We start from the raw sequence: 15,928 nt of genomic DNA, 5'->3' as shown, positions 1-15,928 counted from the left end.
GGGTTCTGCCCGCTTCTTGCGGCTATTTCCAGATGGATGAGTTGATATCTTGTAATGCTGAGGATGCGTTTTTCTCGGGGATCTGGCAGAAGGAGCATGGGTGTTGAAATCAAGGTCGAGGTCAGACCCTAGCTCTGCCGCTAACCGGCTGTGCCCACGGACAAGTCACTTCCCCTCTCTCTAAACGTCCACTTCCTCATCTGTGAAACGGGGTGACAGTGTCTACTTCCGAGGGTTGACATGCGCGGGAAAAGCAGACACAGGAAGGCAGTTGACGTGCCATGAAAAAGGCACAGCTTTTGAAATCAGACAGATGTGGATTCTGACCCCAGCTCTGCCACTCGAGAGCTGACTTCATGTGACTTCAAGTCACTTCAAGTGACTTCATGTCTCTGGGCTTCAGCTTCCTTAGGGATAAAATGGTGCTAACACCAGCACCCTCACAGAGCTGTCAGGAGGATTAAATGAGCCAACGTGACTCAGCCCATCACGTGACACCTGGCCCATATGAGGAGTCCCACAGCTGGAAACTATTGCTACTATTATTACTATTTAAAGAATGTTAAAAACTAAAGAAGGTTTTTAGAAAAAGCCACCTGTGACCTCACCCTGGAAAAAAATTTTAATTCAATTTAAAAATCTTTAAATTAAAAAAATTTTTTCCATCCAATCTTTTCCACATTTGTGTATATTTTTATGTTGTTACCATCACAGAATCCAGTTGTATTGTTTTTTTTCCACTTAATATTTTAAAAACTGTCTGCCATGTAATCATTTTTTTGTGTGTGTGTGAGGAAGATCAGCTCTGAGCTAACCTAATGCCAATCCTCCTCTTTTTCCTGAGGAAGACTGGCCCTGAGCTAACATCCATGCCGATCTTCCTCCACTTTATGTGGGACGCCGCCACAGCATGGCCTGCCAAGCAGTGCATTGGTGCGCATCCGGGATCCGAACCCAGGCCGCCAGCATCGAAGCACACGCACTTAACCACTATGCCATGGGGCCGGCCCCTGTAATCATTTTTTAAGACAGAATATACCTCAAGTGACTATCCCTAACTTCCTGAAGCATCCCCTATTGGTGGGCATCTAGGTTGTTTTCAGTTTGAGGGTGTGATTGAGAAGCCAGAGCCATTCCCATCTCAGTGTAGAGGTTCTCAAACTTTCTCAGTTCATGGCACCTCTAGTGTCTGAAAAATTTTCACAGCACCCCAGGTGGGAAGTTCCATTCAGTAAGTAGTTAGGTCCAAACCACTTAATAAGTATTTGTATCCTAACAATAGTAGTGTCAACTTAAAAAACAAATTTACCTGTTATTTTATCTAAAAATAAATTTATTCCAGAATAGCCAAAAGAATTGCAGTTTCAGATTTACGTGCTATGGCAAACCATAGGCAAATCCAGAAAATAAAGGAGAGGAGCTGTTTTTATAGAGAAAAAGGGGAGTAGGGAGGGGCTGTTCTAAAGGAAGGTCCATTGGGGGAAAGTAACAGTTCAGGGCAGCAACAGCTTCTCATTGGCTGGGCTGTTGCCAGGTGGGGAGAGAAATCGTCCTTCAGCAGTAAAGCAATTTTACTTCCTAAGATGCAAGTGTCCCACCCTTCCTGTTTGGTGTAATTGATGATGTGTGATGGGGTGTGAGAGCTCCCCCTACAGGCCTTCTGACTCCAATTTAGTTAAGGTGTCTTTTATTAAGTTCCACAGTGCCATTTGAAAAAATTATACAGATAAGTCAAAAGAAAATAATATTTTTATTTCGTTTTTAAATAACTGCAATTACTAACGGGAGGTGTGCACCTGTTGACCTTTGCACAGCTTCTCAAACCTTGGGTCAGATCGGACACCACCACCTGCATTTCCTGCTCCGCAGTGGTTTTCACGTGGTACTTGCTTCTGAGTATCACAGCAGCTGCTTGCTGAAAACCTAGCGTTGCAAAGATATAAAGTCAGTGATAGAAATGAGTGCCATTTGTGAACTCATTCATGCTGGCAGTTTGTGTGGTGCTCCACAGATGTGGAGTATTCCCGTGTTTCCCTCCCAATTCCTATGAGTTCCCAGTGGCACTCTGGGGTACCTTGGCACCCAGTTTGGAAACCATGGTCTTAGTGCCTTTTCCTCTACTAAATGATTTCTTGATGATAAATGTCTAGGTTTAGGATTATTCTGCTTTAAAGATCTGATCATTTTGTGTGGCTCTTGATAAAATTATTCTTTTTGCTTTCTCTCCTCCCCACCACTCCTCTCTCCTTCTGTTGCTTCCTTCCTTTCATACCTTTAAGCATCTACCATATGCCCGGCATTGCTTTCTTAAAAGGTTCCCAGTCATTGTGTTTACAGGAGGAGGTTGGGAAGACCTAACATTTTTTAAGCACATCATCTCGTTTGATCTCACAGTAACCTTGTGAAGTGGGTACTGTTATGGTTCCCATTTTACAGATGAGGAAACTGAGGTCTAGAGGGGCAGACCTTTCCCGAGGTCTCCGCTTCCAGAGCCGTCCTGGGGATGATGCCAGATGATGATGATGGGGATGCCCCAGAGACCCCTCTGGAGCTGGATGTGGATCCAAAGAGGGACACAGAACAAGGCTCCTGAGATGCTGCCTTCTGCTCTTTCAGAAATGGCCGAGCGACACAACACCAAGCAGATCCTGAAGCTGGCCCGGGACCTGGTGTGCAAGGTGCAGACTCTAATTGAGAACAAGTGAGGGCCACCTCACCAGGCAGCGTCAGCCGAGCGCCGCCCACCTGTCCTGCCCGCTTTGCCCCCCGGCCGCCCCGGGAGCGAGCTCCTGGCGTTTGTTCCTGAGCGTGGACTTCTGTGCAAAAGGAAACTGCCCCGACTTTGGCCGCCAGGCAGGTGGGGTCGAGGGGTTGCCCCTTCAGTTCAGCCTTATGTTTTCCTGTTTGACCAAAGATCGCCCAAGTCTGGATCCCTCCCTTGTGGGAGTTGGGGGTTGTTGGTGGACAGAGGAAACATCTTCGTTCGTGGCTTCCGGAATGGTCTCCTCTCTCTTCTTCTCTCCCCCATCCCTCCACACTGTCCCGTCAGGTGAGACTTCGGGAGGGAATTTTTTTGGAAATTGGTGTAGGAGAGGTCTGTGGGGCTACCTCTGTCCACTGAAAGGGGCCTTCGGAGATGTTCCAGAACATGGCTGGAAGATTGGCTGGGAGCAGGGTTTCTGCCCCTCAGCACTATTGACATGTGGGTTGGGTAACTCTTTTTTTGAGAGAGGCTGTCCTGTGCGTTGCAGGATGTTGAACAGCATCCCTGGCCTCGACCACTAGATGCCAGCACATCCCCCACCCGAGTCTTGACAACTCAAAATGTCTCCAGACATTGCCAAATGCCCCCCATGTGAGAACCACTGGCTTAGAGGGGGCTACAAATATCTCCCGCCCCGCTCTCTTTATACCTAAGCCACCTGTGTCCTGAGGCTTCTCCCCCTTTGGAGAAGGCACACGAGAGTCCTGCACACATCTCTCTTAGGGTCCAGGATTCCATCTGTCGTATTCTCTCATTGTTTTCTCCTCCGCCTGACCCCAGGAGAGACTTCTTTTCTTCTTTTCAAGAAAGGCATCTCCCTGCATGGACGATGGAACTGGAGAAGTGTCTGGAAGGTGCCATAGTCTGAGGCTCTCCTCAGTCCTGCCCAGAGCCCCCTGGGCAAGGAGAGTCCGCATCCCCTTCCTCTCTTCCTGGGGAAGACCTCGCCTCTCCTTCCACACAGTGGGTCAGGTGCTCCAGAAGCTTGGAAGGTGTGTGTTGGTGACAGCCACTTGGTCAGGGAGGCTGGCTTTCCCTAAGTGCCCTTGCTCACTCAGGACAAAGGAGGAAAAGGAGGATAGAGGTCAGCCAGGGTCGAGCGTGGTGTGTGTTTTCCTTGAGAAACGTGTGCTGATGAACTGGCGCCAGGGTCACGGCTAGGGGAGGAAACCGTCCCCTCCGCGTCTTCACACAAAGAGTCCCCAGTCCACAGACAGACCCTAAGTCTGCTAGTCACCCTGCCTACCTGTCCTCCCAGTGGAGCAGTCCTGCCAACTCTTCTGTTCTGAGAATGCACCAGAATCGGGAGAAACAGAGTCAGGGAGGCGTGCTCTTCCCAAGAATGGCAGGTGGGATTCGGGAGAGGGGAGGAGAAGCACCTTGAAGTATTTGCACAAGGAGCGCGTTAGTCCTCAGGAGAAATCCCCGCCCTGCATACTTGTGAAGGCTCTTCTCTCAGTCACAGCGCCTTCAGCTGCATCTGAACCCCCAACTTCCGCCAGGTGGGGCCTCTGGGGTGGGATGGACGAAGCCTAGATGGCTCCTGCTTCCGAAGAGCGCTCCGTGAGAGTGTGTCTCCTCGCCCTGGTCCCCCAACTTCCCAAGATGGCGAAACACGTGCAAAAGCCCCCTCCAGATAAAAGTTTATTTTGCCACTCAGCTGTTCCTGACAGAGGACGTTATTTTAGTAAGACCCAGGTCCTAGACTTTCCGATTCTTATTTATTTTTTTGACAGACTAGTCACACAGTACCGCACAAGATCTCTTCTCCGCCTCCTCTCGTGGTGTTCCAGAGAGCGTCCGTGGTTGTGATTTGGAATAACTCCTCTTTATGTGGCTTCCTGTGCTTATCCAGGTCCCCGTACATCGTGTGCGTCCTCGTGTCCTGGAATCGAATGCGTAGGTGTTGTTCGGTCTGTGGAGTGCCCTCTTTTTCTCGGTGTTGCCAACATATCTTGTAATTGTTTCCTGAAAAGTTGTGTGTATATATAGAGAAAAAATATATAAACAGAGAAATGTGTGAATCTGGGTTATTTTTTTGTTTCTGTGTTGTGGGGATTTTTTTAATTTGAAAGAAAGAAATGTTCGCTTCTGAAGACTGTGTCCTCCCAACCCCACCCCACTGACCCTTACCCAGATGGGGACAGAGTCTCATGATGGCTACCTGGTCTTTCCCCAGAAAGTTCAAAGCAGGTGAATCACTTCTCACCCAGTGTATCAGTTAGCTGTTACCATGAATAATGCTGCGTAACAAACCACCTGAAACTTAGTGGCTTTCAACAGCCATTTATTTAGCTTGTGATTCTGTGGGTCAACAATATGGGCTGGGTTCAGCTGGGAGATTCTTCTGGTCTCAACCAGACTTCTTCCTGTGTCTGTGGTCAGCTGATGGCCAGCTACACAACTCTGCTTCTGACTGTTGGCTGGCTGTTGGCTAGGCCAGTGGGGGAAACTGGGCCACGTGGCTCTCGTCCTCCAACAGGCTAGCTCAGGCTTGTTTCCATGGCCGTGATGGCAGTTTCCAAGAAAGCAAGCAGCAGTGTGCGATGCTCTTGAGACCCAGGCTGGGAGCTGGCATAAAGTCATTTCTGCCCCATTCTGTTGGTCAGAGTAAGTCAGATGGCTGAGCTCAGATTCAAAGGATGGGGAAATAGACTCCACCACTTGATGGGAGGCTTTGAAAAGGGATGTGGATACAGGCAGGAAATAATTGAGGCCATTTTTGCAAACTGTCTACCATGTACCCCGAGGTCCGTGCACAAGAGGGGTCCCCAGATGGTCAGCCAGTGGACTGGGAGTAGACCTCTCAGTTGATGCCTCACTGCGTCCTCACTGCTGAGATAGCCCATCTCACCCCTAATGTTCCCGGAGACCACCAGCTTTCTCCCTCAACACCCGTGGTTCCCACTCATGGCTGCCGTTCTGAAGCATAGTCAATGGGCAATGGGGGCCTCGCGTGCATCTCCACCCCCAGCAGCCTCTAATCTCGGGCTGAGGGAAGCTTCTGGTTTTCTGCTATGGAGGCAAAGCTTGATTTAATCTAATGAGCAGCCATCAGAACTTCAGGTTTTATATAGAAAAAGTTAGTTTCCAAATAACCAGCAAAATAGAGGAGGAGTTTGCAGGTGGCCTTGGTGGCCTGGGGGAGCCTGGTCACCGCATTCTTGGAAGATTCCCAGCAGAGGTAAGTCTGAAGCCACACAGCAGTGGGCACTTGGGGATTTGCCTTCTGCCAGCCCAGATGGGGGCTCTCGTAGTGGGAAGGTCTGCTTCTTCCGGGGGGGAGCTTCTGAGAGCAAAGACCAGTTCCGACGTTCCAGCTGTCATCTGGAGTCCCCAGGCTCATTCCTCCGACTCCAGCCGTAGCTTGGCACATGTGGCTCTCCTCCCAGAGGGCCCGCTATTGCTTGCAGCCACCTGGCACCGCCAGACCTGGGCAATGCCCGCGTTCCTGTTATGTGTGCACAAATGCCTGGTTACATGCACTATTGACTTATGGTAATTGACAATGTATTTTATGGGGAAAAAAATCCTCAGAGACTATTTTGGCTTTTGTAAAGCCTTTCCTAAACACGTGCACTTGTACTTTGCCTGGATGTGACAAGATGGATCTCAGATCCCTAGGCACATTTTCATGACTCAGTGCGGGGAGGGAGAAGTGGTCTCTGTTTCCGTGTGTATCGAACACACAGTCGTCGCTATGGACTCCTCCTCCTCCCCCAGCATTTTCTGTGTCCAGGTTTTCTACCCGAATCGTGCTGTTCCTATTCAGAACAAGACTGCAGTGTGAAGGCCCTCCTGGCTGCTCTGCCATGTCTCTTGGAAAGCATGCTCCCTTTTCTTTTCATCTAGAGATTTCCCTGTGGCTTATGGAGAGGCCCTGGGGCAAGTGAGAAGCACTTCTCGTGAGAAGAGTTTGGGAGGCCCCACCATCCCGTTTCAGAAGGGCTGGCAGCCGTTTATGCCATCTTGTTCCGTCTTGCTTCTTCCCCGTCCCTCCTTCCCTCCCAGGCCTGAGGTCCCAGCTGCCCAGGAGAAGGGAGGTGAGGATACAGTCAAGAACAGCGGGAGGAAGCCGTTTAGATTTCTTTCCTTTTCAACAGATACTCTTAAGATGAAGAGACATTAGACCCGTCAACCAGCGAGTCTTCTCCCCATGTTTTATGACAGCATCTCCTTTGACAAACTCAAGTCACCTGCAGTCCACCTTTAAGACTGACCTTGGGCCAGCCCCGCGGCTTAGCGGTTAAGTGCGTGCGCTCTGCTACTGGTGGCCCGGGTTCGGATCCCGGGCGCGCACCGAGGCACTACTTCTCTGGCCATGCTGAGGCCGCGTCCCACATACAGCAACTAGAAGGATGTGCAGCTATGACATACAACTATCTACTGGGGCTTTGGGGAGAAAAAAAAAAGGAGGAGGATTGGCAATAGATGTTAGCTCAGAGCCGGTCTTCCTCAGCAAAAAGAGGAGGATTAGCGCGGATGTTAGCTCAGGGCTGATCTTCCTCACAAAAAGAAAAAAAAAAAAGGCTGTGACCTTATCTGTGCACCATCTGTACTATTATATCTGTAATAGTTTTCTTTAAATCAATGCACTTTTTAAACTTCAAACTTATGGAAAGCTAGCATCATTTGCATAAACAGAAGATAATTGTAAAAAATAAATATTATTTTACCAAAATACTATTTCCCGCTGAAGGATTTGAGCCTGAAGCCTGCTCTCTCATTGTTAAGAAGGGATGTTGCAAGGGTTTGGGAGGCGTTAAAGTCATGTTAGCACCAAACGAGACTTTCTTCTTGGAGGACTTAAAGGAGAATAGAAACAAGGATGGCTTTCTCACTGCACCAATTAAAGTCATGTCCTACATCTCCGTCCACATGTTTGGGGAGCAATGATTTAGGATCCCAGATCTGCCATTTCCTGGCTGTGTGGCCTTGGGCACGTGACTTTACCTCTCTGAGCCTTCATTTTCACTTCTGTGAACTGGGGATCATAATGCCTCCCTTGGTTGTGAATTCAGTCCTGGCCCCTCTTTCACTGGGACCCTCTGCTCCTCAGCATTACTGGGGATGATTTCCTGGTTGGGACCTCAGTTTCCCTGAGTTTCCATCATCTCCCTAGCTCAGGTTCTCGGGTGAGTCTTTGAAACCTAAGAGATGGCTCCTGGAGGAGGGCTCGGGAAGGGGCGAGCTCCGAGCCCTCTTGGCGGTGACGGAGGAACACTGGAGTTAGGTGTGGTGAGGCCGTCAGCTCTTGGCAGGAGCAAACCCACGCTGACTCGGCAATTTGCGTCTGATTCTGCTGAGTCAGCAAAGGTCTCCCAGGTCCCTGTACTTCCAGCTTTTAAGCCGCTGGGCACATGGAGAGCTTGAGCCCGGGACGGGAGTAGCCTCTAGAGCAGCACAATTGGATCCTTTCTGAAGTGCCAGCTTGCCAGTCCATTGCTAAGTCAACCCTGGCAGAATTCAGATGACCCACCGGACCATGTGGTTCCCTGGGGACTTTCCATTACACTGGGACGCTGTGCAGGAATCCTCCAGTATCTTCCTGGTTATCGTTATTCAGACTCGTGGGCTCAGTGATTTCCAGCCTTTGTAGGAGCAGGGCTCCGTGCACACAATGGACTCCTTTTGTTCTGATGGAGAGAAAATAAGATGGAGAGAGCCCGCCGTCTCTTGTCAAAGACAGACTCTTCTGTAAATGGGGCTGCTTTACAGGCTGGAGAATTGCTCCCTTTGGCGCTGCTGAAACAGTCCAAGGAGAAACTGAAGGGAGTTGGGGGCCATTGTGAGGTGATTACAGAGGAGACGGCACATCTCAAGGTCGAGTGGGTGCCGTGCGGGCTGAGTGTGGACTTCTACTTGATGGCATCCGCTTTTTGCATTGGGATACTACTGGGGCTCAAGGAATCTTCCCCCACGAGGCAGACGCGTTGAGGTGGTCTATTACTTTATTCCATGATTTTATTACTTTTAAAAAAATAGCGTCAAGTTGTCATTATTGTTCCTTCCGAAAGATGAATGCAAGCTGTGTTCTCTGTGATCTGTGTGTTTTCAAAATAACAGAATGGCTCCTGGGAGTTATTGATGGATATTCGTGGTTGAACATTTAAAGCCAAAAGAGTTTGATCAAGATGAGCTGGGTGGGGGCAGAGGGAGCAAACCCAGGTGTTATTTTTCCTCCACCCTAGCGTCTGACAGAGCTGAGTTCAAATTCCAGCTCTGCTGCTGATTGGCTGTGCAGCCTTGGGCTAGTGACTTTACCTCTCTGAGCTTCAGTTTTCACTTCTGTGAAATGGGGATAATAAAGCTTCCCTTAAAGAGAGAGTTGGGTATCGAATGGTTTTGCCTGCCCAGCGTCCTTCCCCCGTTCTAGTACCAACACCTTCTCCCATCTTCTAGGGAACTGTATTTCCTACATTATGACTGTGGCCTTCTAGGGAGACTGCTGACATGGCTCTCCCCCCAGGGTGGGCACATGACTCAGTCCTGGCCAATCAGATTCTATATACCAAGAGAGGAAGGAGAAGTTCACTCTTTCCTCTGGGGCAGCCAAGCTAGAGAGTTGTCACCTGGGGCTGCCTGTGACCATGTCTTCTATAGGTAGAGGAGCAGGCATGGCTGGATCCAGGTGTTCAAATGAAATCCTTAGAGCTCCACCTCTGTCCATCTAATGGTTCCACTCTCCTCCACGCTGGCTTACACAGGTCCCATGCCCATCTCTAAACCAATCCTTCCAACCAGGCCCGATTGACTGGAAGGGCTCATTTGTCCATCTTAAAGCCTGTGGTGGCCAGAGAGTTGCTAGGGTCATTTCCCAGGGGAAGATTAGGGCGCTGCCCTCGAAGAAGGGCAATGGGTCGTGATAGGCAGAGCAACAGAATCATCCCCGGCAGAGGGAGCAGCGTGTGCAAAGGGGTGGAGGTATGAAGAGACCTACTGCGGCTCAGAATTCAGTGTGGCTGGAGGGAGAGGCACAGGGGTTGGGCGGGTGACGAGCAAGAGGCCGAAGAGAGAGGTTGGGACTGGATCGTAAAGGGTCTCGTGTGCCCCGAGTAACAGTGAAGTTTCCACATCAGTGGGATTATTTACATAGAGGGGTGAGACAGGTCCTTAACGCCTGTCCCTCCATCCCCCCCAACCTGGCCAAACTCTTGTACACAGTGGACACTCATTAAATATCGAATCATTTTCGAATTCTCCAAGAGAGAAGGATTTACAAAAAGGGAGGGAAGAGAGAGAGAAGATGCACATGCCCATTAAGAGATGTAGTATTTGAGTGACAGCCACGGACTCAGAATTGCCCAGGCACTTTTCATGAATAGATTTCATTGTCACCACAGTCCTGTGAGGCAGGGATTATAATAAGAGTAGCTAAAGGTTATTGAATACTGTATGCCTATCATTGTGCTAAGCGCTGTATTTACATACAGCATCCCAAGTTAATTCTCCTAACAACCCTATGAGGAAGGCATTATTTCACCCCATTTTACAGAAGAATACACTGAGGTCCAGAGAGGGGAAGTGGCTTGCCTGAGGTCACACAGCAAGGAAGTAGCAGGGATGAGATTTGAACCTGGGTATGTGGTGATTTCATTCAACTCTACTGTGGGCTTTTTTTGCTCCTCCTAGGAAATTTCTATTTGCTTATTTCTGGCACAAGGATGATTCTCTCAGTGTCGCTGGAGAAGAGGATGGTCCTCCCCTGGACCTTGGTCATGTGGGGCCGCCCAATCACAGGCAGGAGGCTGGCCAGGACTGTGTTGAGGATGGTGGTCACATAGCCCCAGCCCAGGTGGCACTGCCCACCACGGTACATGGAGGAGGTTCTGCAGGCTTCCTTGGCGAATGGGGAGGCCAGGCTGATTGGGAAAACCAGCAGGCCCACAATGGTGGCGATGGCTGGAGACAGCGGGAAGGAGAATCAGTGTGTCAGTCAAGGGCTCTGGGCTAACCTTCCATCCCAGGACTCACTCATCCACCCTCCTGTCCAACCACCCATCCACCCTCCTGTCCAACCACCCACCCACCCATCTACCCACTCACCCATCCACCCACCCACCCACCCATCCACACATCCATCCACCCATCCACCCATCCATCCATCCATCCATCCTTCTACCCATCCATCCATGCATGCATCCATCCATCCATCCCTCTGTCCATCCATCCATCCATCCATCCATCCATCCATCCATCCCTCTATCCATCCATCCGTCCATCCCTCCTTCCATCCCTCCATCCCTCCATCCATCCCTTCATCCCTCCATCCATCCATCCACTAATATATCCATTGATCCATCCATCAGTTCATCCACTCACTTACCCACCCACTCATTCGTCCATTCACCAACCCACCCATCCATCCGTGCATTCATTCATCAAAGCTGTTGGAGGTGCTGTGGTGGACACTAATGACACTAAGGAAATGAACTGCACACCTCCTCACCTTAGGCACTCTCACTGCAGGAGAGTCACATGACCCCCAGCCCCCCTTGCTACCCTCCAGCCACACTGGTCTCCTTGCAGTTCCCTGGACATGCCTTGCTCTCTTGTCTCCATGCCCTTGCCCCTGATGTTCCCATTATCTGAAATGCCCTTCTACATTTGGCTAACTCCCATTCATGCTTCCAGACTCAGCTCAGGTGATGCCTCCTCCAGGAAGCCCTCCTTAACACCCTCCACACACTGAGTCAGGTACCTCCTGGAGTTTTTCCTTGCATGCTGTGCTCATCCCTGTCGTGTCAAATATCCATTGAGTTGTAACTGCCTGACGCACCCCACCCCCACCAGACACTGCAAGCCTAGAACAAGGACTGTATCTCCATCCACTGGTTCAGCAAACATTTAGCGAGCATCCATTGTGTGCAAAGCACTGTGCTGGGTGCTGGGGATGTTGAGGCAGACCTGCCTGGCCCTCCTGAGCTGACGTTCTAGTGGAGAGACACAGACAATAACCAAGCGGGCAGAGAAGATATTTCAGGTGAGTGAGTGCTGTGGAAGATAGAAAGCAAGGTAGGAGGGAGGCGAATCTAAGGGGAGGGACGCTCCCTCACCCCGAGGTCACGGAAGACCTCACCGAGGCAGTGACGTTTGAGCAGAGTTCTTAAGGAAGTGGGGGAGCGAGACGCGTGAGGATCCGTGAAAGTGAATTCCAGGCAGAGGAAATGAGCTTGGTGTATACGAGCCTGTGTACACAGAGCCAGCGTGGCTGGAGCACACTGAGCCTGGCCGAGGGGTAAGAGATGAGGCTGGTGAGGGAGTGAGGGCTTAATCAGGCGGAGCCCCATCGGCCACGGCAAGGAGTTTGAACTTTACTCTGAGTGTGACAAAAAGTCACTGGAGGGTGGATAAGCCGGTCTGAGTGGTGTGATCTGATTTCAGTTTTAATAAGACCTGTTTGGCCAGTGTGGGGCAAACAGGCTCTAGGGGGCAAAGGTGGCAGCAGGGGGACACGTGAGGTGGTTATTACTCTAATGCAGGGGAGAGATGGTAGAGAATGAATTCGAGGCGGGTTGCAGTCAAGGGCTGGACTAGACCATCCAGAGCCTATGTGTGAATTACAGAAAAGCAACCCCTCTGGGCAGATGCAGCCCTGCAGTTTCAGGGCTTAGCAAGTGTAGCATAGGCTAGATTTCGGCATCTCTTAGCCCACAGCTGGGCACCCTTGTGCAGTGCACAACCTGCCCAACTGTGTTTGGTGGTCCTGGTAAAGATGATGCAAAGTGGATGGAGGAGAGAGAAATAAAGGGGGACAGACTATTATCACTGGGTTTAGCTAAGGGCAGGAGAGGTGATGTTAAGGATGCCATTCCCTCCCCCACCATTTCTGGCTTGCTAAAGGACCAGGAATAGTCTACAATCCTAGGGTTGATCTCTGAGATTCAATGCAGGAGGGCAGACTCTGCTCACAGGTTTGTTCATTCATTCATTCATTCTACAAACATGTCTGAAAAGCTTGCTACGTGACAGTGGATTTACCTGCTGCTGCCTGCACCTCCGGTGTTGGGCCACTGCCCCTCCTTGGGCACAGCTCTTTAGGGGCCAGGGCCCAGGCCAGGAGGAGAATTGCAGTGAAGGCCAGCAGGAGCCAGCCTCCAAGGAGCATCGCAGCCGAGACCTGCCAGGAAGAGAGAGGAGGGAGGGTGCTGACTGGGGTGGGGGCGGGCGCACCTCCTTCTGCTTATTGAACAGAAACCCCATGAGGTCTGTGCTATTATCATCCCCATTTTACCTGTAAACAAGCTGAGGTCCAAGGGGTTGATTAGGCTGTGAAGCCAGAATTAGGATCTAGATCTGCGGCCACCACACCCTGCCTTTATTGGGTACCTGCTGTATGGTAGCATCACCGGGAGAGGCACCTTTGTAATTACCCATTTTGAAGGCCGTATGATCTTCCTTAGAGGTGCTGGACTGAGAGTTCTGACCCACTGTCCCCGTTGTTGAATTTGGTAATGTGCATCGTAACAGAGACTTTCAACACCTTAGCTGTGGTTTTCAAACCTAGCAATGCTTAGGGGTGGCCGCGTAGGTGTGTGCAGGTTGTACACTGCACGACTCTAGGAAGGAATTGGGATTGTCATAGATTTGCATATTGATTACAGTAATCTTCCAGCAGATGGCAGTATGGTGTCCTGAAGAAGGGGCACATTTTCCTAATTTGTACAAAGGCACTGTGTGGGCTGGCAGCTTTCAGAATCATCCTGGGTGTTTGCAAAAATGCAGATAGCCAGACCCCACCCCACACCTACAGAGTCAGAGCCTCCGGTGTGGTGGCCAGGGGCTGGGGGGGGACCAGAACTTGGCATTTTTTTGCTCTGGTGTGTTTGATAGTGTCCCCGAGGTCCCAGTGAATTGATGAGCCCAGACCTCACCTTCCAGGCGAAGTCTGGAAGATGGTCCAGGGACCTGAAGATCCCTCAGCTCTGGTTCCAGCGGTCACCCTGGGGCCGGGAGCAGTGAGGACGCCAAAGGAGAAGGTGGGGCTCTGGAACCAGGCGGGGGAGACGAGGCTGAGGGCCAAGATGCAGATCAGGGAGAGCACCAGAGCCGCCCACACGCTGCCCACCATCAGGGAGCGTCGGTGACCTAGGGGTCAACGGGCAAGGTTAGTGGAGACTGCCGGGAGGGAGAGAAACGGGCTGGCGAAGGTGCGCCCCCAGCCAGGGAGCCGGTCCTGTGTTCAGACCCCAGGCCACCAGACCCCCTTCAGCCTGGTGATGCAATGGGGGACCCTAATAACCGGTGGGGAGGGGTTGCCCTAACAAGTTCTGGAAGTAGAAACCCCAAACCCTAGAATAAATATTAGTGCTTAAACAGAGCTTTAACACTCTCAGTCTGCATGGCACGTCATCATCACTGGTCCACGCAAGGCCCCTCTCATGTTTTGTTTCATTCATTCATTCATTCATTCACTCTCTCAGCCCATCAAGCCTTACACTATCCAAAAGTTCTCCCTCTACCCAGAGGGGGCACCTTTTTCTAAATCACACACAGATGCTGTGTCTCTTACAAACACCCTGTCCATTAGCTAACTCCTCCCAATCTGTGACCATTTTAATTATTTAACATGTATCTTTTTGTTTGGAGGTATTTTTGCAAAATCGATATTGTTCAGTATGTGTGTGTTTTGCATTTATGTAAATGGCGTAGTTTCCTAAGTTGCATTCTGCCTCCTCCCACTTTGGGCTCTAAGCGTAATGTTTTTAGGGTCAATCCATGTTGCTGGGTGCACTCCTATTCCGTTTGTGTTGGTTTGAGTCCCCTAGAGGCAGATCCTGAGAGGGGGACTTGGGCGTAAGTAGTTTAACAGGGGGAAGGAAGTGAGCTGGGAGGAGAGGCAGCCAGTTAAGAGTGTGCCATGAAGCCAGCTGTCCCGGGGGGCACTTGGAGCTTTACCGCACTGGGGAGATGGGATACAACCAGCACTTCGGAGTTATCCCTCCCGAACTGCGGTTGTTACATACCAACTCCTGCCGGCCATTGGTCGAGGGCGACCCCGGCAGTGGGTGGCAGCCATGTGTGGGTGGCAAATAGGCTCCAACAGGAATAGAAAACCCACGGGCAATAAAATGCAGCACTGGCAGATGGAAGCCCACTGACGTGCAGAGACACGGGGACGAGGGATAACCAGCAGGACCCTGACCAAAGCTGCCACATCGTCGCTTCCAACTGCTGCGTGGTATTCCATGGCACGCGTTGTCTGCATTTCACCCCTCCATCTTGGGGGGCCTCCTGTTCCCTTGACCACAAGCAGCTGTGCCGTGAACATCCGTGTGCGTGGACTTATGCAAGAATTTACTGGGGGTATACACTTTGGAACACACTTGCTGTCTCAGAGGGCGTGTCTCTGTCTACTCTAAGAAATTCCGACTCCCTCTCTGGCATGGCTGCACCATTCCACATTCTCTCCTTCAGTGCTGGAAGGTTCCTATGGACCCACACGCCCAAACATTAGACTCTTAATCTCTACCCCCGCCCACTTTTCAGATGGGAAAGTCGAGGCCCAGAGAGGGCATCAGACTGCCCCAGACTGATCCACGAAGCCAAGGTGGGTGAGTGAGGGGGGAGTTTCTAATAACAGCCGCTGCCATCCACACACCGTCATATTAATTAATACGCCTCATGCTGTTCACACGCTTAGTGTCTCCTCAGCCGCAAGCCCAGAGAACTGGAGTGAGCTCGTCTTTGTTGACTGGAGGAGAGCACACTCTTGGCCTGTGTGTTTGCTGGGCTGCACAAGAATCCAGCAAGTGGGGGCTACGACCTCCTGTTTTATAAAGGACACTGAAGCTCAGAGAGGTGCGGGCGACTTAGCCCCAGGACATAGTTGGAAGGGTGGGCTGGGGGCTCATACGCCAGCCTGATGACTCCACAGCTCTCCTCTCCTGAGAGCCGCAGGGTGATGGTCCTAATAGCTACTGTGCATCGTCCACCTGCTCTGGGCCAGGTACTGTGCCGGGTGATTTCTTGGAGAAGTGAAGGACTCGCCCAGGGTCTTACTGCTAATATGTGGGGCACCAGTACTTGCACCCAGATCTGTCTATACTTAAACCTGTGCTTTTAACCTGCTACATTCCCATCTCCTTCCTCGGTTTCATTCAGCCCCAATCTCCAGTCTTGGCACCATCTCCCTCTCCTCAGCTGTTGGCTTTTGTCTGAGGC

The 15,928-nt window shown here is 50.9% G+C and overlaps 2 protein-coding genes across 2 annotated transcripts in view; one reads left to right on the top strand and one right to left on the bottom strand.

Annotated features, from left to right (window-relative positions):
- Positions 1 to 4,788, top strand: part of SGSM1 (small G protein signaling modulator 1) — a 92,467-nt gene extending 87,679 nt beyond the window's left edge. The window contains exon 25 of the mRNA XM_087423594.1: positions 2,617 to 4,788. Coding sequence (XP_087279720.1) covers positions 2,617 to 2,705 — 89 coding nt within the window. The 3' untranslated portion in view covers positions 2,706 to 4,788. The remainder of the gene's footprint in view (positions 1 to 2,616) is intronic.
- Positions 4,789 to 10,403: 5,615 nt separating this feature from the next.
- Positions 10,404 to 13,835, bottom strand: LHFPL7 (LHFPL tetraspan subfamily member 7). Its single transcript, XM_004429853.3, has 3 exons — positions 13,639 to 13,835; positions 12,746 to 12,884; positions 10,404 to 10,666 (listed from the first exon to the last, which is right to left on the bottom strand). Exons 2-3 carry the CDS (start codon positions 12,870 to 12,872, stop codon positions 10,404 to 10,406), a joined length of 390 nt encoding a protein of 129 aa, XP_004429910.3. The 5' UTR covers positions 12,873 to 12,884; positions 13,639 to 13,835.
- Positions 13,836 to 15,928: the final 2,093 nt, after the last annotated feature.

This window comes from Ceratotherium simum, chromosome 35 (genome assembly GCF_057802395.1).
Source record: "Ceratotherium simum simum isolate JZ-2026a chromosome 35, ASM5780239v1, whole genome shotgun sequence".
NCBI lineage: Eukaryota > Metazoa > Chordata > Mammalia > Perissodactyla > Rhinocerotidae > Ceratotherium > Ceratotherium simum.
This window is presented reverse-complemented; position numbering and strand designations above follow the sequence as displayed.

Excerpts from the sequence above, each read along its gene's own strand:
- LHFPL7 (XM_004429853.3), bottom strand. The coding sequence starts at position 12,872 with ATGCTCCTTGGAGGCTGGCTCCTGCTGGCCTTCACTGCAATTCTCCTC. Across the intron at positions 10,667-12,745 it reads GGAGGTGCAGGCAGCAGCAG|CCATCGCCACCATTGTGGGC; the intron begins GTAAATCCACTG and ends CGCTGTCTCCAG.